Genomic DNA, 24,637 nt, shown 5'->3' with positions numbered 1-24,637 from the left:
AAATGACCAACCAGATGTACACTTTTGCCTGAGAACCAAGTTTTTCCTAATAATTTTTTTTTTCATTCATAACCTTTTGTCAAGATTGTCACCAGTCACACATCATGTTCGACCTCATTGCATTTGTAGGTAATTCTACGTAACGCCCCACAATACCCGTCAGCCCCACTTTTCAAGGTTTTAAGCCCATTATTTGTTCAGAATTTGAATAATAAATTCACTTCAAAACATACCCATAATGTTGCACTAAATTTCATCTATGGACAACCAATATAGAAAACCCCCCTCAACCACTAACAGACCGGTCAAAATTGTACGAGTGTAGAGGGAAGTATACTATGATGAAGAATGTTGGTCAAGGGATTTTCGAAATTTCAGACACAGTTAATTTATTGGTGTACAAATATTAAAACCTCTTATAACGGCTACTATAAAACTTCGATATCATAGAAAATACCAAAAAAATATGCTCGAGGGGGAGGGCGGTCTCCACCCCTTCACCCCCCCTCCCTTGGCTACGCACCTGCGGTTAGAAATCTTGTAGGAAACAGGCCAAATGGAAACCCAGTGAACCCATATCGATGTGGATCCTATGTATGATTGTACGTACTTACACTCATACACAAGATGCAAACCAAATTTCATTACGGATGCGGTCCGTCTAGCTATTCATTTCGAGAAAAAAAAAGTAAAAACTACTTTCGGTCATATATAGTAACAAATTGTCACACGGTTAGACAGGCGCTTTGCGAGGAATTTGCCAAGGGAGGGGCAAAGCTTGTACCCAGACTTTCTAAGCGTAGCGCCACCATAAGTTGGCGCGAAGCGCAAAAGAAAATTTTGGCCGAAAATGCCTCCCAGATCGCTGAAAATGGCACTTCCCAGGCCTTGTAAGTTGCATCTAAGCATTTTCTATTTTGAAATTACTAGCGATATCATAAAAAAATACAAAACATATGCTTAAAAAAAAACTATGCCACCAAATATTGGGGGGGGGGATATAAGATACTATATCCCCCACCTAAAATATTGGGGGGACATGTCCCCCCCGTCCCCCCCCCCCCATGATCGCCGCCCATGAATACCTGATACCTCGGCTCAGAACAAACGGAGCCAATCTTTTGATAGATTGTTGCGCTAGGTGGAAGCACTGAACATATTTTCAGCAGATATCGCTATCACGCAGCACAACAAGGTTCGTGGTGTATGGTCGCAATCGTCGCATCGACCATTGCCATGCCATGCTGTGTGACCATTCTCATGATTACTACAGATATTGTATTATTCTTATTCTGCCAGATGCAGACGAGAAAATTGTGTAACTCTATTTCCCAAATTATTGAACAAAAATTATTAGCGAATCGCACTGATGAGTGTTTTTTTTATTACCCCATTCCCAGTGGGGGGGCCAGTGGGGGGGCCAGTGGGGGGCCAGCCGATTTCATGGGGGGGCCTCGGCCCCCCCAGGCCCCCCCGTAGCTACGCCACTGAGTAGGGGCACTTCTGCCTTCCTTTTACACTTGCCTGTCCCATTATTTGAAATTTCGTACCTCTTTTGGGACAAAAGGAACCCCCCCGACCCCCGACTCTTCTTCATTTCTCCCACCCACACCCCTAGAGACCCCATAATTTCTTGGTAGACCACTGGCTACATCAACATGCATGACTAGGCTAATCAGACGTTCGTTTAATTTAAGTCACTGATGTTATCACGAACTAGAATCATGGTGAATTCGTGTCAGTCGCTCTGCATTCAGATCATCCCTGAACAGTCAACCTGAAAATAGTAAAACCATCTGGAAAACGTGCCATTAACAAGAATTGGTAACAACAGACACAGAGAATGCATGGAAGACAAGGACAAAAACAAATCCACACCCCGTACTGATAACCCCGGTACATAAGCCACACTCGGCTTTCTATAGTAAAGCATCAATCAAAACCTCCTGGTCTGACCTGGATTGGCAGAACAATCGGTAAAGCTCTCCACGAGCACCTTGGCATTTTTTGGTTTTTGTTTTTCAAGACGATGTTTCCCAATCACAAATGGAATTGTTTGGGTTTCCAGAGGTCATCCGGGGACCATAATACCACAGATATATACTGGCGTGTAGTAACTAGAGTTCGTATGATGTAAGTATACGTACCATATAGTACGTGGTCTATACTGTGTGGCCTATTCACAAAGATAGAACTGCGAGAATCGACTGATCATTCTCTCCCCCCCCCCCCCCCCCTTCGTACTTCGAGCATAAAAACGTCTGGTTCTTTCGTTTATCAATGATTTCAAAACAAAATTTCGCATGAATTTTTGTTAACATCATGCATGCAGTTAGGTAATTAGGGTGTTGGTACTGTTAGGCTACAGTACTACCCTTGTAATACCAGGGAGTTCCATAACAACTCCGTTCCATAACAACTCCCTGGTAATACACACAGGCATGTTTTGGCGTGATGTGCTTTTCTTTGCTATCCTGTCATAGCTATACAAAGGTATTTGACTGTAAAATCCGACAAAAAAGTCGATTTAGTGACACACATGTTATTTCATCACTCATCAGCAATGTTTGGTTCCATCAGCATTTTACAAATAAACACAAGCTAGCTACCTTATACTCACATAAGTTGAAGGTCAGGTATACAATGGCATCTTGCCAACATCTGTGGTTGATTGTTCGGAATGACAACAAACATCCTCTATGGTTTTTTAACTACGTGGTGTACTGCGGGCCGTGCAAAAACAACTTGTGGGGAGTATAAATAGTTCCGTGAGTTGTTTTGATTTTCATTCAGTTCGTCAGCGTTTTCTGAATGAGTTACAACTTTTTGTTTACAAACTTCATTTCAAAACACTCATCTTTTCCCGTAGACCTCTTGATGTTATGGTAAGTTTTTACATTTATTTGATTCTCCTAAAGAAATTGAAACTTGAGTCTTATGTCAACTTGAATAAGATGTTTTGTAGATTTATGTATGTTTTATGTTATGTTTTCCTTAAGAAAAGGAAACCCAACAAATTGTATTGTTTCAACTAAGTCAATGTATATCGCTGGATTGACTACTTTTTGTTTACTACTTGATTTCAATACATTGCATCTCAACGCTGGCAACTTTGTGTTAACGTAAGTTTGTGTATTGTGGTGATTTTGGGGGTTTTTGGGGGTTTTTTTTAGCAAAGCAAGTTTGAAAGATTATATTGTTTCTTTAATTTCGGGAATGCTTTCCGCCGGTGATACCAGCAACAAACCCCATGTAGTAAAGATTTAAAAAGGAAACCTTCAATGTACCCCTCTCTAAATTCAAAGCATCGGTGGACATAATATGATCACCCTAATTAAATGTGTCTTTTCTCTAGTCCTCGCTCCCGCCTCCTGTCCTCCCAGAACTACTTCGGACATTTCTTATGTCAAACCATATCTGTATAAATGTCACGATTTAGTTAGTCGAATACCTTTTATTCTCGAATAATTAAAAAAGAGTTATAGAGATTTCAGCTAAAAAAATTATGTGTGTTTCTTCTACTTTTTGCACTGTACTGATGGCAATCTATGATATGTTTTCAATACGAGTCCAAAGCAAAACAAAGAATTTATCAACTAACCCAGGCTGGTATTCTGGCAAATTGGTCGCTATTCATTATCGTACACGCAATTTTTTCGTGTGCTATTAGTTATAAATATGTTCAACAATTCCTTGATTCTGATTGTTTTATTTTGGTTCCTGCAAACATCAGTACAGATTTTCAGTCTCAGAGCGATTATCATGTAATCAAGGGAAACCATCAGACCCAATCCCATTCCCATTACTATCACCACTTCACAGTCACAATCAACAGCGGCAGCATACTCCTTCCCAATATCCACCTACTTCATGTCGCTCACTGTTGCCATTCCCACATTCATCACCATTCCCATCCCTGTCACCGTTCACACCCCCTCATGTCTGTTCCCATTCAAATCACCTTTCTCACTCTTACTCCATTCCCATCCCATTTCAATCCTACACCTTATTCTCACCCAACCCTCAACTTATCCACTCCCGCTTCTTCCGTTCCCGCTGGTTTGTGTTTACATCGTTCACATCCCATTGAATATCTGCGCTCATCGGATGTAATCTTCTCTGATGTAAAAAAAAAATCCTTCACTTATCTGGGATCCTTTCTCCCTTTCGCACAAATGTAGCGTGAGATGCGTATGAAAAACGCAATATCAAGTTCGTGGTAACAAGCCAAACGTCAGTAGATAATATATGCTCTATAACGTTTATAAAAAAGTTTTATAACAAACATACATATGTGTGTTTGTATCTTTTTCCTTTATCGTTCTACTTACCCTCCGTGTTGATAAATATACTGTTGTCCCTTTGCAAAGTATACCTGTCTCTGTCTTTAAATATATCCGTTGGTTCTTTCTTTCTCCTATTACAGAAATATAGCTCAAAGATGGCTCTTCAATTTCTTGTTATTGCGGTTCTGTTCTTGCTAAGTCATCTCTGTGGCACAAGAAGTGACACTACTTCCTTTGTGCAATTGACAGATCCTGTCGTGTCCAACATTTTCCATTGCCTTAACTCCGTCCCCGAAACCACCGACGGACGATCGACAGCCCTGCGTCAAGCTTTTCGTGTAATTGATGAGGCCGGTTCAAATTTCCAATATGACGTAGGATCAGAGGTGAGCGTATTACGGGGGCTACCGACCTGGTCCGTTTTTGTCCAATCCATTCAACGCCTGGAATATTTGGTAGACCGAGTTGCTTATTTCAAGCAACCTTCCGTGTCACAAATCCAAAAAGACGCTTTTGCCGATGTTCTTCTTGACTTCGGGAGTGATGGTCTCCCAAATATCCTGTACAATATTCATTCTGCCATCGTCGGGGGTAGTATTGCCACGACCCGATCCATATATGCTGTATACAGCGATAGACGGAGGACAGTCAGCTCGAATTACTTAAAGGACACAGTGCGTTTTGTAAAAGACATGCTCAATCTCCAAACGTATGGACACACTGCGGGCATTTGGGCCTGCATGAACAAAAATAATTCTAGTTGCTACGATCGATTTACAAGCCTCCTGACGGAACGGCTTCGGGAGCAAGACTTGTACTTGACGAGAAAACGAATGTATGCGTTCAGTGCACCCATCATTCAAACCTCGTACAGATGGTGTTCGTGTTCCACATGCAAGCCCCTTCTTGGTGACTTTAACGGTGACAGGAGGGCTGACATCCTTTGTCTGAGGAGCGATGGAGCTTCTCGACTGACGACATTTGACGATTCTTCTGGCTCATTCCGCGATCAAGACAGTCAATGGTTTGATACAGACGGTGGTTGCCATGTTGACAATTTGTACGTTGGGTATTTCAACCGTGACCGACGATCAGATGTTCTCTGTCTTAAACCACATGATAGACACAACAAGATGAGGATGGTTTACGCCACTTCATCTGGACATCTCAATTCTTACGCTGGTTGGATAGGAAACAACGGCATCGTAACCCGCTGTTTGAGAGATCACAGGTATTCGAAAGTACTCACAGGCGATTTTAATGGTGACGGTGAAACTGACATTATGTGTCAAAACCACCGGTCGGGTCGAATGGCCATAACGCACATGCCGACCCATCATATCTTAAATTCGTGGCGTTGGGTGGTGGCATGGTGTCGCACCGGTTCGACCAAACTTTTCGTGGGTGATTTTAACGGTGACCGACGAGATGACCTACTGTGTCAAGACTGGCAAACTGGAGGAGCCAGTATCAAGGTAGCGAATAGTCAAGGAATATTCGTATCGAGTGACACTTGGCGGGGTCTTCATAATTTCTGCCGGGGAAGTTCACAACGTTCTTTACACGTGGGTGACTTCAACGGTGATGGGAAAAGTGACCTTCTTTGTTACACATTAAATAGGAACTCGCGCGATAGTTTGAAGATTGCTTATGCAAATAAGGATGGTAACTTTGGCAACAGTCCGATTGTTTTGATTAGCTCTGACTGGTGCAGTAGTTCCCATGTTCTACTCAGAGGCGTCGCTGATGTAAACGGTGATGGAAAAGACGACTTAGTATGTTACGAACGAAATATGCAAATGCGTGTAGCATTAAGTGACCTGTATCTTAACCTATAGGGATTGAGATATATGAAGTTCTATAGATCATTGGGCGCTAACGGAAGGACTACGGCAAGAGGCTCGTGACTAAACACATTACGACCTCTAATTTACAACACGCCCTCTATTTTCGTGTGCATGGCGATCTGTGGGGTAGATTTAGAATGAATTGTAATATGGTCTTAGAAAACTACAGAATTATATATTATTCATCAATGTTTTAGTTGGTTTACATCTCGTGATGGGTGATACGTACGTAGATCCCTTAAAGGATTTACGAATGTTGTCAATATGTATATTGTGTTTTGCATATTTGTTTTTTGGCATAAATATCTATCATATGTGGTTGGGTGGGATTTATATTTTCTAAAGCAGTTATGGTTTACCCATGTCCTGCATTGTAGTATATATGTATATATATATAGTGTATGTATATTTGAATATTGTTTATGAATATGACATCATATAACGTATGTAAATGAATTATACAATGTGTCCTTTATTTGAAGTAGGAGGACAGATACAGCGCTTATTGTCAGGGAGAAGTTAGAGTTCTATATAGTAAAACTAATTGGGCACTATTTACAATAAATGGACAATTTTCGAGGGCGCTATTAAACTATGGCTCAAATCTATTACAAAATGTGTTACTTTTTAGTTTTCCATATTAATTATCTGGTTATTATTTATATATATATATATATATATATATATATATATATATATATATATATATATATATATATATATATATATATATATATATATATTTGATAGGCTGGTTATGCGGAGCTCAATTAACGAATCATGTATTCTTCAGATTTCGTAACTTTTCACTTCTGCCCTTCGAATCTATACCTCAGTTTATACGTATAGGGAGATTGACAGTGAAATCCACTATATTATATACCTCTTCTCCCAGATTTACCAGGTTCCTCTACCTCACAAAATAGTAACTTTCTAGTTAAACATTTTTTTTTTAATTCTAGTGATGCTTCTTTTGTTTAAACTCATTGTTGGTGTTATGACTTTCCACAGGATCATATCTGTGAAAATTGAAATTCTGGCTTGATACCAGTCAATCAGCCAAAACGACCCTTTTTCTGAAGTGGATCTAGAATACTATGATATCAGATATTCATTTAAATAGTAAATTCATCTGCATTTTGCTAATGTTCTTAGCTCAAATTACACAAATAAACATCATCCTGTGAGAAACGTGGCGAGTAAAAACTCGCTGCCATCTCGTTAAATAGGGAAATACTTTAATTATTCTTATTTGAGTCGGTTAACGGGCTAATTTTTTGGAGTTAAACCGGTTATGGAATACTGACTTCCCCTTCCCCTCCACCCCCCCCTCCCACCCGCACCCTCTGGATATTTTGCTGTTGACTTCCATGACGGGAAGGCTTAGACTTAAATGGTGGTGGAAGCTTGAAAGAATGGGGTCTGTGCTATGACCATCATGGGAACTGTTGTCATGTTCAACGTATGTTAGGCATTACTTCTGTAAAGCACTATTTACTTAAAGTTCATTGTTTATAGTTTAACTATTTAAAAAATATGTGTAAATAAACAATTTGAATTTCATTTATCGTCATCATGCTCTCATCCTTTTTCTGCATAATTTGTAAATTTATGTTGCACATTGTTAATTATGGAGAAGACATTATTAACACTCGATGTCTTTGCTTCTGTCGCAGTAGACTTTATCCTGAATATTAAAGCACCGGTAATGAATGAAGAAGAACCATTTTCGGAGAAATTAATCGCGATTCGTTAACCATCACCCTACCAGTCGATATATGTATAGTCTCCTTGCCGTTTACTTTTTTACTCAATCCATGTGTCACAACACTTAATTAAGGAAGCTCCTCCACGGTCCACCCGTGACAAAATATTGACATATTACCTTTTAAAGGGAATGCGCAACACATGAAGAACCTCCTTCCGTGACAAAAGTGGATACATTATCCAATTTGCACGTAGTAATATGTTAAAATATCATATCACATTCACAGACGGGCTATAAACGAATTCCCCAAAGAATATATATCAGGTTTTCCCTCGCTAAAGATTCCGCGGGCTGCATCAAAGGTCCTTTGACGACCAGTCTCGCGGGCCTCATAAAACTGGCTCGAGGTCCCACCAGCCATCATTCACCCACCTGTGACGTTACGTAGAGAATGCTGAATGTGTGTTTTTATCGTATAAAGAAGACTCTACACAGGCAAAATTTAATGAGAACAAATGATTAATAGGTTCATTGCATTTTACATAGCAACGGTTATGAACATCTCGAGACATCGACATTAAACTGATGGTAAGATGTGGCACCATTGGCGGAAGAACGAGGCGCAGATGGTCTCTCACTTTGAAAAGTGGCGGACATGTATACAGGGGTTTGCTGCTGCCCCACTTCAACCCCACCACCGCCTATTTTTCTAACTATATGGGGTGCACTCCACAGGATGTGACTGATCTTTCTTTATCATACGAATTGTCATATGCAGGCAGTCAAATATCCATATTTAGTTCCATGTACCTCATAATCCATCGATATTTAGACTTTTCTTTCGAGAGTTCTTTGGCCGAAAATGTGAGGAATATTAATTAGCTAACGGTCCTATTTAGGATACTTTAACATCTACCAAACTAAATTCCGACGGTTTTCCACCCTCCCACTCCCCTCCCCTTCCAACAGACACTTTTTTATAGTATCTGCATCACCTTTGCGTAAGAATGGCTATTTATCACAATGTAATAGTCCGGATGAAAATAGAATAAGTTTATGCAAAATGCAAATTTTCTTTTATGTATGCGAACCATCCGTGGCCTCGGCCAGTTCCTATGAAAGGAGTTTACTGTACATACAAAACTTTGGCTATCGTAGATATGGTCCAGACATGGTTATGTTATCTGACGGTAGGTGATAATGTGTAAGTACCAATTGTCTATCGATCGTCAAAAATCATAATCTCTGATCGGAGAGCAAATATTCATATAGGCGTAAGGTTATAAATATTTTCAAACTCGTTACATCATGTGCCCAGACATTGAAAATGTCGATACATGTAGAATAGAGATGAGTGCATATATAAGAGAATCTTGAAAGGATAACTGCACTGAATGGAACAGAAATTTTGTGATGTGGATAAATGGTTTAGAGTGAACCGGTGTTGCAGTACTCAAATAGTACTCGATACTCGAGAGCAACGAGAGTACGTTTTCGTAACTACTCGATACTCACAGTTGGTGACAAGAATGTGTTCGTACTCATCATTCAGTTCTCGTACTTGCATGCTAAAGTACTCCTCCTTGTACTCGATTTACAGTACCGGTACTCGATACTCGCTAAGGACGAGTTCTCTACGAGTACTTACATGAAAAACTATAGTTATGTGACATTACGGACGGAAGCCGCATGCACAGCAAGAAAGAAATTATAAACTTCAAAAGTATTCCAATTCTACGTTGGCTTAATGGCGACATAGGGTAAAGGGGTCCTCAAATCTCAAAATATGAACTTATATATCATGTATTTCTTTCTTGTATTTCTTTTTTTCTTGTCTTGTTCAAGATGGCATAAAATTATTTGAATAGAAAAGTGCCTATGCATAGACGTAGGAGGTGGGACTGAGACTACATCCCCCATAAAGTGATTTTCATGGTGATCATTTGGGGTCACCAGATGACAATATATATAAATTGTGGTAGAAAGCAATCAAGTTAATTTAATACCAGTAGCATCTTTCTGTTACAGATTTTATAGAGGAGCTCTAAGTCATGCATAAACGATAAGTATATATATGTATGCATGTGTGTTTGTGTGGTGTATCTGTTTATGTATGTGCGTATGTATGTTTGTTTGTATGTATAATTTCTGTCCCCCTACCCGTGACTACGGATTGACGCCCCTGCTCGGAAGTAGTCGCTACTACAGTGAGTGAACTAGCAATTGGCCAACTCAGCAGATATATTTGGCAGGGGGGAAATAGTAATTTTTATACATCAATACTCCCTAAGTTCAAAATGGCAGATGAACAGATCAAACAAGAAGTACTAGCAGATAAACCTGCAGAAATAGCAGGGGAAGCTGTGAAAGAAGTAGAAATTAAAATAGAACCGGTAGGAAATGGTTTTCTTTACTTAACTGATAAAAGGATAGTGTCTATGTTTTTCATCCTGACGTAGCACTGCCAGAAAAACTTAGCCTGCCACATCATTCTGTATGTAGTTACTATATGTTATCACAAGGAGCTAATACGCGAAATTTGTAGCCCACAGTTACTAGCGTTCTGTAGGTTAATAAGTATTTATGTATTGCTTAGTGTACTTGCTCTTAAAGCGTGAAAGTGAGGTGCAGTTACAAATTTCTGTAGGAAGATTCCAAGCTGTAGAAGCTGGTACACGTAAGCTTTGCTTATAAGTACTATTAGGGTAAAAACGTGGTAAGCATATGCATCTAGACCTTGTATATTATGGTCATGCGTGTCACAGTTAAAGGGAAGACATTTTTAAAGTATTTGGGAGCAAGATTGTGAATAATTTGGTAGGCAAATGTAGCTTGTTGAACGTAGATAAGATCAGTAAATTTCAACAGATTGAGGGAAGAAAACAATTTACTAGTATGGTCATATGAGTGTACAGAACAAATATGCTGGACCGCCTTCTTTTGAAGTATAATAGTCTGTCCAGGTGTGTTTTACTTATTCCAGCCCAGACAGTAAGAAATGTGAGGCAAAATTAGGGTAAGGTAAAGGGAATGAAGGATTTTCTTTGGCAAGTAATGTTTTAATTTCAATAATATACCTGTACTTTGGGCAACTTTCACACTGACATAGTCAACATGAGACTTCCAATATTAATTTCATTAACACTCAACCCATTTCCAAATCTAGACTTACTGAATAGCATTTGTTTTCTTTACCTTAAGTAACAGTTTGTTAGCTGAAAACCAATCGTAAAAGTTGTTTAATTCATTGCAGATGGTATATTCTTAAAGTATCATATTGTGACCTGTGAAGAAAATGCTTCTTATCGTCTGCAAAGAGAACAATAGTAAAAATATTTGAAACATTAGCTATGTCATTAACAATAAATAGTAAAGACCTATTGTAAGATGGAACCTTGAAGAACACCACATGTAGTCTGTTATGCAAGTAATGAATCAGAATGGGTTCCATTATAAGATACAAACTGCATCCTATTGCATAGAAACCTCTCAATCCGCTCTTAAGCCAATGCTCCTGATACCGTAATGGTAGAGTTTCTTCAGCAGAGTATTGTGGTTGATTGTATCAAAAGCCTTGGACAAGTTTAAAAATAATCCAACTGTTTTGTTTTGATCTTAGGCATTATTCAAATGATTCACTGCATGAGCCAGAGCTAACCCAGTGGATAGGTTTGGCCGAAATACGTACTGCCCTTTATACAAACCTTCACATCTTGTAATAAGCTATAAGGGCGATTGTGGACAAGTCTTTCAAATATTTTGAAGAAACATGTTAAAACTGAAACTGGGCAATAATTATCAAAACTGGTAGCATAGCCTTCCTTGAAAATGGGTATAACTATGGCTATTTTTTATTTGTTCAGGAACGATACCGGTCTCAAGCCTGTTGGTAATATAAGTAATAAAGAGGTTTAGATATAACATACATGTATGACTTTCTTAACAATGCCAGGCTTGACTCCATCAAAGCCCACTGCCTTTGTTAGGCTTCATCCTCATCTGTTGGAGTTAGAAACATGCTTGATGGATTTCTGTTCTTTCAATATATGCTGGTATCTACTTTACTCTGTATTTTGGAGGCAATTGTAGGACCAATATTGAAGAAAAAAATCATTAAATGCATCTGCTATTTTCTTCCTATCAGTTATTTTGACATCAGGAGCATGCATATCTTTCTTTTTATGTAACACATCGTTGATAACTCCCCACTCTAGCAAAACTGAGCTTGTTTGATGCAAATATGCCCACTCCACCCCCTCTTTTCATAGCCCTATGATTATCAGTAAGTAGATAATCCTCTATATGTACAAGTGGAGAGATGTTGTTGCCAAGCCAAGTCTCACCGAATTTAATCACAGAAAAAGCGTGGTTAAGTGTAGAAATGAAGTCTATAAATGACTCTAGGTATTTATTTATGCTACAGCTATTTGCATGAAAAATGGGAAAAAGAGGTCCCACTTGTGGGGATTTGATTAAAAGTATCGCTATCATAGTATTTACAGTTTAAACTAGGGGTATCTACCACGTGTTGAAAAGTATTCGAAGGAAAATTTGTGCCAGTGCTACTGCAATTCTCTCTTTGAGTACTAGACATTCTAGGTTATAAAATGGTAGTAGGCTATATCAATTGCATTCGCAGAGGATGCAAACTGTACTGTGAAAGACACACTGATGGTCATATCCAGAACAATTCAGAATATTTTCAATGTACTGTAACAAGTAATCCAAGAAACTACCTAGCTCCTTATGTTTGATAATTCTGATGTTTGGAAAAATTTTAATCATGAATTATCAATTCCCCACAAATAAAAGTGTTTGTATCCCTTTTCTTACAGCAACAACTTTGGTGAAAAGTTACTTAATTTTTTGGCTTTCATTTTCTTCCTTTCCAGACAATTGACCTTTCTAAGTTATCTGAACATGAGAGAATGAGGTAAGCCATTTTGGTCAGTTCACAATGTTTTGCCTGTTTTTGTATAGTCTGCTGTAAAGCATTGTTCTCTATTACTACATCTACTGTACTCTATATTGCAATCATATTAGAATTGCCTGCCATAAACTACAGAAAGTAGATCTCCAAGTGGTATAATTTTACCGTGTAACTGTACTTGAACTGTATTATGTTGAGTGCACTCAAACTCTGTTCAACCTTATAAATACCTTGAATACTATCATTTGTTAGGAATAATTCACCAGTACATGTGTCTATGATGTCACAAACTTCTTTTAGCTAACATTTGATAACATGTGCAGTGAATACTTTAAAGAAACTCTGTTAGAAAGCTGAGATTTTGAGAAGGGAATACTGTTTTACAAAACAAAAGATCAATCATCATAATTTGAAATGAGAAAACAGAAAGTTAAGTTTATTTCTTTGGATCCAATTGTAGCCCGTATATGTTGTTCTTTCGATAGGTTATACACAACTAACATTACATTGCAAATCTCATGTACGAAAAAGCAGTATTGTATGGTGCAAGCAAAGGGAATATATTATAAGAGAAAATATTGTCAAAGTGAATATAGGCCTATAGCTTTTTCTCTGATATATCAATATTATGGGCTTATTTATATATAGCATGCAGGAATATATTATCTTACTATTATGTGTACCAGCCTACTGTACATGCGTAAAGCTTCTGTCGTTGTGTGGAAACTAAACAAGATTTTGAACCAGAGCAAAGAAAACTTCTGTGATGCAAATGTTTATTTAACACCTTTCTACTTTTATTGGGGATATTTTTCCCTGCTTTGGTTAGAATTGAACACCAGAGAATGCATGAGAAGCACAAAGGTCATGAAGCTATGCACTTGGAGATGATGCTGGTTCTTCTCCTGACCCTCTTTGTCGCTCAGGTTTTCCTCGTCCAGTGGAAGAAGAGGCATTTCAAATCATATCAAGTAAGTTTTTATTTTGGGTAGTGCTGGGTCGGTTTGGAAAATGTAATGGTCAATTTGAAGGTTTATCAGCTTTCAAATCCTTGATAAAAATGATAGGATTCAATTGCCAAGCTCTCTCAAATGCATTTCATTCGCTTTGTTTAGAATATTTATTCTACCACAAGTACAGTAGCCACCTTAGCCTCAAATGTGAAATAAGTCCAGTCTAATTTTGAATTAAACTAGATTGGTACCTTATCATCAATTGTCAAACTGTCTCAAACTAAATTTCTTCCAATCTTTGTGTTTATCCTCTACCTCACAGACAGTCACTTTCTCCAACTCAATTTCTTCCAATATTTGTGTTTATCCTCTACCACAGAGACAGTCACTTTCTCAAACTCAATTTCAATCTCTGTGTTTATCCTCTACCTCACAGACAGTCACTTTCTCAAACTCTATTTCTTCCAATCTTTGTGTTTATCCTCTACCTCACAGACAGTCACTTTCTCAAACTCTATTTCTTCCAATCTTTGTGTTTATCCTCTACCTCACAGACAGTCACTTTCTCAAACTCAATTTCTTCCAATCTTTGTGTTTATCCTCTACCACACAGACAGTCACTTTCTCAAACTCAATTTCTTCCAATCTTTGTGTTTATCCTCTACCACACAGACAGTCACTTTCTCAAACTCAATTTCAATCTCTGTGTTTATCCTCTACCTCACAGACAGTCACTTTCTCAAACTCTATTTCTTCCAATCTTTGTGTTTATCCTCTACCTCACAGACAGTCACTTTCTCAAACTCTATTTCTTCCAATCTTTGTGTTTATCCTCTACCTCACAGACAGTCACTTTCTCAAACTCAATTTCTTCCAATCTTTGTGTTTATCCTCTACCACACAGACAGTCACTTTCTCAAACTCAATTTCTTCCAATCTTTGTGTTTATCCTCTACCACACAGACAGTCACTTTCTCAAACTCAATTTCTTCTAATCTTTGTGTTTATCCTCTACCTCACAGACAGTCACTTTGCAAACACAATTTCTTCCAATCTTTGTGTTTATCCTCTACCACACAGACAGTCGCTTTCTCAAACTCTATTTCTTCCAATCTTTGTGTTTATCCTCTACCTCACAGACAGTCACTTTGCAAACACAATTTCTTCCAATCTTTTTGTTTATCCTCTACCACACAGACAGTCGCTTTCTCAAACTCTATTTCTTCCAATCTTTGTGTTTATCCTCTCCCACACAGACAGTCACTTTGCTTGGGATGTGGATGATTCCAGTCATATTCTGTATTAAACTAGGTTGGTGGCGCTTCATATATATCTGGATAGTTTGGTCCGTGGTTAACGCCTATATCTCATACAAAGCTACCAGAAAGCTGCTTCCAGGCACAACGCCAAGGTATGGTATATCTAATTCTTTGGTATTTTTAACTTCACAAACTTTTGGAAAAGACTCCCTGTTTGCAAATTGGGAAATGAGTTGTAGTCCTCTTCCGTCCTTTCAACCGTTTCTAAAGCTAATTCGCTCACCATGATTGACTGTGGTTCTGGGATGGTGAATACCTTCATCAGTTTTTGAGAAAGTGGTCAGATGCTTCTCAAAGAAAACTTTTGTCTGCCTGGTCAGGATCAATGTACTTCAGGCCCTTTAACTTTTTTATATTGTAATATCTTGAGTGAACAATTAGTGAACGCAGAATGTTCTACCTTGTTTCTCTTCTTTGTAGTTTTGTTTTAGGAGTCGGAATGCAAGTATACATCCTTTAATATGGCTCTCTAGCAATAACAGATTGATTTACAGAATTAAAACCAAATGAAGCCATCCATCAATAACAATCTTTGGGTTAAATATCAATATGGCTATTCCTCTACTCTCTCTCTTATCCAATAACAGATTAGTTTACAGATGGTTCAACTTCATCTACAAAATCAGTTATGGCTTGGGACTGGCCGGTTACATGATAATGATGGCGACTGTCTTTGGTCTCAATCTTCTTCTGCTCATACGACCGGAGAAGTGTTTCGACGTCGGTCTGCTTCTTATTTTTTACGGTCTATACTACGGTGTCTTGGGGAGAGATTTTGCAGAAATCTGTTCAGAGAGCATGGCGTCTCATATAGGGGTAAGTGGCCAGGCGCTATAGACACAAACGTTAAACATTTAGCACAACAGAACGACTTTAGTATGTCATAGGATGGGCGTAGGTTTAGAGTCGGCTAAAAATGACAATTAACACCTTAAAATGTGAATCTGGCTCTTGATATGAGGTAGTACCTCCCTCCAAACAGAGGGTAAGTATTTTTCAGTTGATAGCCATGTACAGTGACTTTCACTGACTCAAGTGTAAACAGTGATAGGATTCACTGTTATGTCTCTACTGGGTAAACTTAGCTCTCTTCAGTTTTGAGAATGGGCGACTCTTGTTTACACAACCGGTAACATATTGGACAAACAGAACCAGTTAACTGTTTTACAACGTTTAAAGTATTCAATTATCACTCTTTGTTGTCTTCTTTTGTAATTATTTGTTTCAATTTTTTTATAAGTAATGATTACTATTTTTTGTTAAGGTTACAGGGACATCTGTGACTAAAAGTTGCTTTAAAACTAGTAAAAAAAAAAGCGAGTAACATTTTATTAAAATATTAAGAAGAGATTTTCATATTAGACATTTTTTTTCTTTCTTGTTCAGTATTACACCAAAAGTGGCCTGCCTGGTAAGGCTTTAGATGTCAATATTTGTGCTATTTGTGGTAATCAAATGAGCATTCCATACGAAGAAGACGATGTTTCTGAAAAAATCTTTGAACTTACTTGCCATCATAGGTAATGTATCTGTGTATGTAATGTGACATTGTAGATAACTTCCAAAAAGGCCATTGGCACTAGCTATTTAATTCCTGTTTGGGCCATTCCATTCAAAAAGGGTCTAACATGAATATGAGCAAAAAATAAAGTTAATAACTCTCTGATTAATTAAATGTTTTGTCAAATATAAGTCTAAGGAAATCGCTTGTCACCCTAGGTTATGTAGCCATGTAGGTAATGAGACATTTGGTTTATAGTTTCTTAATGGACCATTTGTACTGCTATATGATTCCTGTTTTAGGTGGTTCCATAGCAAAGGGTCGACCTTTACAGATAATGCAAATGTCTATGAAAACTCTATAAAGTCATTGAATGTATCCATGTAGGTTAATGTGGCATTCCAGATTTTATTATTTTGGTTGTCCAGTAGTACTACTAGTTATCTGCAATCTCTTTGGGTCAATCCATTAACAAAAGGTCCAACTTCATGAATATGGCAAATTTCAAGTGAAATAAGCTTTTAACTATTATCCCTGGCACCACATGCAAATGTGCTCATGCAGTGGATACGTGATCATTTAAATTATAGACATAGATACAATGAACTCACAAGCATCTAGTTGTGCTTTCAATGTGAACGGGGGGTTGGGGGGAGGGGGTGGCCAAGATGGGCAGTGTTTGATAATGTAATGTATAAAGCTGTTATCACATTGGGAACGTTGAAAGCTCCACTACTGCGAAAAAGTTACAGGCGAAGAAATAACTCTCATTAAATGAACAATCTCCTTATCATCATCGTCATCATCGTCATCGTCGTCATCGTCGTCATCGTCGTCATCGTCGTCATCGTCGTCATCGTCGTCATCGTCGTCATCGTCGTCATCGTCATCATCGTCATCATCATCAACTAAGCAACATTTTATTTTTTTTCTCTCCTGACAGGTTTCATGAGTTCTGTATACGAGGTTGGTGCATTGTGGGTAAAAAACAGACCTGTCCATACTGCAAAGAGAAAGTGGATCTAAAAAGAATGTTTAAAAATTTGTATCCTTTTTTGAAAATAGCTATTTCTAAATGTCTGGTTTCTTTTCTTACAAACGTTATGAGCTGCTGTTTTTTTTTCCGTCTGATATGATTCCTATATGTTGAGCGACATTAACGTAAGGGTGGCCAGAGGTGCGGCATTATGGGAGACAGTTCTGGCAATGCAGTGCACTGCCCTCCATCTGACATGACCTGTTGCCATAGGGATCTGTGTCAGGCGTTCCTAAATAAAGAAGTTTGAAGCAAACCTAAAACAATCAACGTTTGATATTTAGTCAAAGATATTTAGTCCTAAAGCCTTTAAAATGCTGACTTACTTGTTCATGTAGCATCTGTACTAGCTTCACTCTACAGTATAACTGTTCAAAACAGGTACAATATCATTTCAGTTGATATTGTCTTTTCCAGGTTTATAAAATTTTACTAGTCTGTACATCAAGTATTAACATCATAAAAAATATGTAACCTGTAGGCTTCTCACGTGGTTTACAACTTGGTTGATGACTAGTTGTCCATGTCATCTTGTCATATCATTTCCTACAGACATCTATGTGTCTAGACCTGGTGAGAGGCATCAGGGGGATATCCCCAAAGGCCCAGGGTCAATGAGGGGGCCTAGGAAAACAAGGAGGGGCCGTAAAAATTTGGGGAAAAGAGAAGTTTATACTCTCTTCCATAATATACTTTATTATTCTCCCTGGGGCCGATCTGGCTCTCTACACCTCTATTTTGATGTCATGCCAGTGGCCACCCTACTTAACATACAGGAAGATAGGTCTTGCAAAGGCTATGGTAGTCCTTGTATATGGAAGGTATCAATTCTAGTTATCCAATGTTGTATAGTTTAGCAATAAATATTGTAAAGGTATCGATATTCCACGAAACATCATACAAAGTATCTTTAAAGTGGTAGTGGGTAAATAACATTAAAGGAAGACTGCAGGCAAGTTTAATATTTTGTAGACTGTTAATAATCACTGCCATCAGTCCTGGTTGTATTACTATATCACTTATAATTGTTTTCAGGAATGACCCTTTAAACACCCGAGGCTCATCAGTCCAAGTGGCTGGGCTACTTAGTCTAACACACAGACAAGTCAAGGTCAGTTAGTTCCTCAGATGCAATACAAAACTCAGTGGGGGAAAACATAAGACTTTAATGGTCTCAAATAACATGCACAATGCATGACACATTGTAGCAAGCTAAAATGATGATGAATGTCACTCAAGGGTCTTCCATTGTTCATGCGAAGTTAAAAGAACATGCTTTGACAGTTATTAGAATTTATTCCACAAGTTTGGCCCCGCACTAAAGTGCTGACGTCATCATCAATGTAGCCCAATAAGGAGACATTCCAGAGACTGAGTATATTTTAAAAACTGAGCAGCTTTTAAAAAATTAGTAGAAGTAAATTAGTTATCCATATTTTATTTCTTTCTCTCTCGTGGACTCTGACATATCAAGCCTAAAATATTGCCTATTACTCATCCTTTAAGGCTCGACTCAGGGTTGGATTGCTAATGTCTTATCTTTATGCCTATTCATAAGGTAAGAAATATTTCAAATGATATCAATGTCTTCCATTAATATCTATGCTTTTGATGTGATATAAAAATTATGACATAAATCAGTGGTTTGAAACCATTGTATTTACCTTTTTGCTGAAATATTTTGTAAAATCTGACTCAAAACTTTCCTATTTGATATCAGCATCTTTTGATTGTTGAGCACCTTAAACAGTTATTTTTTCTGGATTTCTGAACTTCAGAAATTAATGTCGTTATTTTTATCTTATTTTTAACCAATTAAGTGGAAGGATGTTTATTTGTATTTCCTTGACTCATACCTCTTCGTACCAGCTGGGAGAAACCGCACGTGCTATACGGCCAGCTGTTAGACTGGATCAGGTATTTGGTTGTTTGGCAACCGGTCATTTTCATCCTGGTACAGGGAATAAACTATATCCTTGGATTGGAGTAGAACAACCCATTCTATTCCAATTTCTATTCCATTAGGACAGTGCAATGGTGATGATAGCTATACAAATCAACTAGAAGGATGGTCAAAGGTCATCAGTATTATCCACCGCATATAGTTAGAGTGTGCGAGTAATGGTCAGTCACGGATATCGGAGGCACAAGCCCAACCAACATCTTTGGCTTATATTTGAAAGATATCCCTGTGATGAATAACAACCCTAAGTATCTAAGAAAATGTTTTCTCTATTTGGAAGATATCAGGATTAAAATTGATGTTGGCAGGAGGGGAGGAAGGGGTTGGGGGGGGGTTGCTATCTTAGGGCCACTAGGAGGTGGAAGCTTTTATTTCCCCTTTGGTTTCTTGTCATTTTTTGTCACTTAGGTGACTGTAAAACATTATTGACACTCTATTGACATTGACATCTCTATCATAGAGGCTAAATACTGCCAGAAATGAAGGAAACCATTAACTACATTAAATTCAAGCTGATGTGGTTCACTGATGTCATATGTAGACTTGGTCAATTCTTTAGGCATGTGTTTTGAAGAATGTTGAAACTGATATCTCCCTAAATGGAACAAGGTATTTTGGGGGGTTTGCCTGGGGAAAGTTTTTCATCTCAAATCTCTCTATCACATACCTACCAAGGATGATGGTTGTGTTTGCTTCTCCTTTTGACGTCATCTGTTCACTCTGAGAGTATTTTTGCTCCGTGAGACACAGAGGTGGCTGAAGAGGATTCACTCTTGGAGCAGTGGTACATCCAAGGGCAGTTGGAGTTTTATATGAATTGGCAAACAACGAACTTATTCCAAAATTTCAAAAGAAATGGTCCTTTTGTGCATTATTAAATTCCACTCTTTTGAATGATTTTCAACAAAACATCCGTTCTCTGATGACTATTTGATTTTGCAATAAAATTCCATCTTGCTTAATTTCTCAACAAAAGAACAACTTTAAGATGACAAAAGGGCACTTTAAACATTATAAAAATGGACATGTGTTGGGGAGGGGGGTGGGGAGACACATCCCCTGCACCTCAGACAATCCCCTCCCAACCTAACTTTGTTGTCTAGAAACGTTTCGTAACTACAGTTTGAAAACGAAACTATGGATGCAATACTGGTGACAGTTAAGTGTTTTTTGTATACTCAATTGTATTACAGTTTATATTTTAATCAGATTCATGTAGAAGTACTTTAGGTAACTGTTTTTAATATTTTGGAAGAGAATTGCATTTCTGCCAGGTAGCTTAAGAGGCTGGCAAGCCTCTCTTTGAGTTATCTAGCCTAACAATGTGAACCAGGTGTAAAAAAAGTTAACCAGATGGAATGTATTAAATTGGGAAAGACGTACAAGACCTTTTAGATGTATGGTCCTTCTAATCTGAAATGAATTTAACAGGTCACAATGGTGGTTGGTTTGTGCTGGATTTGTCCTTGAAGAATTGTGTGAAATATTGAAAGAGAGGAACATTCAAACAGAAAGTTTCTTGTGGCAGTAGATGTAGAACATTTGAAAGATCATATCCACCATGTAGGATGCATAGTCTTGCTTTGCATTTTCTCGAGCAAAATCCTCTCGTGCTCCAAGACACCTGGCCGCTCATGCCAGTGAGGGAGTGGGGGAAGGCGGAATGTTTCTTGTAGTCTCTTGTAGTCAGTTTTTTTCTAGTCATTTCAATTAATTATGAACCGTTAAAGTTAATAAGCTTATAACAAATAGGGAAATTGAAAAATTTGTATTGTTCCATATTTAAAGGGTGAGGAGGAACTATTCTGTTGATTTGTACATCACATACCCATTACATATTTGTAGTATTGTCAGATATGATCTGAAATTTCGATCAGTGTTAAACGGACAAAACTGGTTCAGCAACACTCCAAAACAAGAGAATTCCAATTTGGAAAGATTTCCAAATGGTGATGTATTGTTTTTCCTGACAAAGACACAGAATGTCTTGGGAAGGGAATGTTGATACAGCATATAGTCATCTTGTATAATAATGTTGTACCTGTAAAATTTTGGAAGGTAAGGCTCATTACTTTCATGTTTTCTGGTACCGTACAAGTAAAGTTGTGTTTTACTTTAGAGTTGAGTAGCTTTAACATCATTCTGTCTAAGCCATGTTATATTCACACGTAATTGGCTCCCGGTCAAAACCAACTGAGAAATCCATGTTGCTGCAAACTGTAAATTTAGAGAAAATATTTATGAACTGTTGGTCTAATACAGCAAAGTTAATTTAATGGTTTATTGTTTCATTTGTAAACCTTTTAATTTCGTGTCTTTTTTTCCATCATTCCTGGTGTAATTATTTTGCTGTGCCAAGTAAGATGAGATGTCATCACTTTTCAGCGGTATTGTTTTACTTGTATAAGGTGGATTGTAGAACCACCCAGACTTATTGTATTCTAACATAGTTGCCTGTACTCATATTCTGCCTCATGGATTTGTCATGTACTTGTCATGCCTGTTGCCAGGAATTCTGACTTGAGGGGGGGGGGGGTGGGGGTAAAAAAAATTGGGTATCAATAGTTCAAGGAGGGGCATCAACATTCTAAGTATGGGCATAATATTTAGTATCCTGTAACTTTTCTTTTTGGAAATGATAATAGCTCAAATGTGGGGCACAGTAGTATGTATGGGGTAGTACCCCCTGCCTGGCTACAAGCCCAGTACTCAGACTTAGATATCTAGTATAGGTACTAACCACAGAAATGTGTATTGTTCTGGTAGTTTGCGATTTAAGCCTTGTACTCATACGTGTTCTCATACTGAGGGGAATTGTTTTTCTTAGTTCTCATGTAATTGTACTGGTACTAGAAGACCAGTTACCAGCAGATTTAATGTAGATCCATGCTAAATGCAGATTTATGGGCTTCATCAAAATAAATAACAGCTCCAGGGCAATGAGATTCATGAAAGATAACAGTGTGGTGGAAATGGTACCCTTATCATTACGTGTGGGAGAAAGGTTGGAACTGAAATTACACACTTGTAGGGTTGCTGAGCTGTTTAACTTATATCCTATTCAACGATTCTTCATTACAAATGTGAGAGTTGAAGGGGGTGGCAGGGGAGGGGGTGATAAATGTTTTTTGGAAGGGCAAGAGTAATGTGAGTCAGGTTTGGACTATCTATGTGATGCTCTGTGTCATAAATGGTTTGTTTTGCTAAAGGTTCCCGAGTTAATGTTCACTGGTGCCTATGTCCTATGCTGATGGACCCCCTTACCCATTCCTTATTGTCCATATAGGGAAATCATGCTGAATCGGGATGTTTAATATAACTCAGATCAGAGAGGATTTGTTATAGTAAGCCTCTGAAGGTGATCCTACTAAGAGAGAAACGTCAGGATTCTCTAACTTTAACAGATTTAGTATTTCTACTTTTCATTGTCAAGTTATAAATCATTTGAGATTAGCGTTCTATGGCCGAACATTTCCAATATCTTTCATAAATTTTGTGTGCCATTAGCTACCTGCATAACCCCCCTCCGCTGTAGTCAAACTACAAGCCTTATAATTAAACGTATTTCATTACTGGCGAATATACAAAAACATGTCCGCATATTTCAAGTCCTTGCGTAGTCTCGGCCAATTTCAGGTAGAAACGATTACGCCATTATTCCCAAACCCCTGCAAAAAGTCCAACTCTTTTGAAACCCACTTATTAATGATTGGTCAGTCAAACAGCCGCCGTAGTGATGAAATTTTGGCAGACGAAGTAAACCCGTTTATTACATTTGGGGTTGTAACTTTCACCAAGCTTACATAATTATTTAGACATTCGGTCTGACTAATGCAATCACACTTTTTATGCTTCTGATTGCTCCTATTGTTAAAAACGTTTATTATAATGCTCAACCATTTTTGTGTCCCACAAATTTTATTCAATGCTTTATTAGATGGCCTTTTTCAAATTTTTGGGTTTAAAAACAACTCCATCGTTCCTGATGAGAATTTTTGGTGGATCAATGCAGAAGTTGTCTTTTCATGTACCACACTTCTTTCCCATGACAGTGTAGCATTGTTCATATTCACATTGTGACTAATTCAACACAAAAGTCACATTTACGGAGGAATGTGCCCGTGGTTTGTAACGCCATCTTTGAACGTTACGTAGGTTCTAAAGCAAAATTCATTTCATTAACTGAGCATTAAATGGTACCGGTAAACTCTTCCATTTTCTCACAGCCAGTTAATTCAAATATTTATTGTTTTTTATCCAATAAATTTGAAATTTCGTTCCCGATATTGAAATATAAATGATTTTCATGTGAAACATGTTTTGTCCATTCATTTTTCTGCATATACCTACTAAGGTGGCAGCCATTTATTGCGTGTGTATATTATGATGTCATAGCTATTGATAGCGTTTAATTGGTATTTTATGGAAAGTTTTTACAACTTTGGGTTCGGAAAACCGACGCGTTATTACTGCAAAGGATCAAACGTTTTTACAAATGACGTCTGTATAGTCCATAATGTGATTGGTCAGACGATGAAATGATTAAATTCCTTCTTAATTAATTCAACGAAACCTATTTGATTCCTTGCCAGAGTCAAAAGTAACCTACGTGATGATGTGCCTGTATGCGACACTTGCTTCTAACCACGGTAACTCAAAAGTTAATGGTGGATTAACTTGGTATTTGGATACGTCTGTTATTGAGTACAAGAAGCCTTTTTTTGTCTGCATATAAGTTCAATGGTCATTTGGGGTCAACAGAGGTCAAAGCGTAAAAACTTTAATAAAGAACAGTTGTTTAATCAGCTTGTGGAGTATTGAAATTGGTGGTCAAAAAGTCTGAACATCTTGTAAACACGATAACACAAGAAGAACATCTGTCTCGAACTTCATACTTAGCATGGAGATCCAGCTTGGTGAGTGCAAGAATCCTAATGGTATAGGTCAAACACAGTTTGGTCAAATTCAGTTCTCAGAAGGAGCTTTATATGTCTTCAACGAAACTACCTGGCATCCAGGTAATGAAATCCTCTACTCTTAAACGTGCACTTAAATCATCCAGTCAGTTTCACCCATCTTAAATGGGTAAAAACT

The 24,637-nt window shown here is 37.9% G+C and overlaps 2 protein-coding genes across 2 annotated transcripts; both read left to right on the top strand.

Moving 5' to 3' along the window:
- Positions 1–2,725: 2,725 nt before the first annotated feature.
- Positions 2,726–7,696, top strand: LOC139979713 (uncharacterized). The gene is made up of 2 exons (XM_071990762.1): positions 2,726–2,885; positions 4,427–7,696. Exons 1-2 carry the CDS (start codon positions 2,883–2,885, stop codon positions 6,122–6,124), a joined length of 1,701 nt encoding a protein of 566 aa, XP_071846863.1. The 5' UTR covers positions 2,726–2,882; the 3' UTR covers positions 6,125–7,696.
- A 2,386-nt stretch (positions 7,697–10,082) lies between these two features.
- Positions 10,083–23,857, top strand: LOC139979702 (E3 ubiquitin ligase Rnf121-like). Its single transcript, XM_071990746.1, has 8 exons — positions 10,083–10,234; positions 12,734–12,774; positions 13,601–13,742; positions 14,981–15,135; positions 15,631–15,859; positions 16,430–16,563; positions 17,488–17,589; positions 19,450–23,857. The coding sequence occupies exons 1-8, from the start codon at positions 10,139–10,141 to the stop codon at positions 19,568–19,570; spliced, it is 1,020 nt and encodes a 339-aa protein (XP_071846847.1). The 5' UTR covers positions 10,083–10,138; the 3' UTR covers positions 19,571–23,857.
- Positions 23,858–24,637: the final 780 nt, after the last annotated feature.

Source organism: Apostichopus japonicus, chromosome 14, assembly GCF_037975245.1.
Source record: "Apostichopus japonicus isolate 1M-3 chromosome 14, ASM3797524v1, whole genome shotgun sequence".
Classification (NCBI taxonomy): domain Eukaryota; kingdom Metazoa; phylum Echinodermata; class Holothuroidea; order Aspidochirotida; family Stichopodidae; genus Apostichopus; species Apostichopus japonicus.
This window is presented reverse-complemented; position numbering and strand designations above follow the sequence as displayed.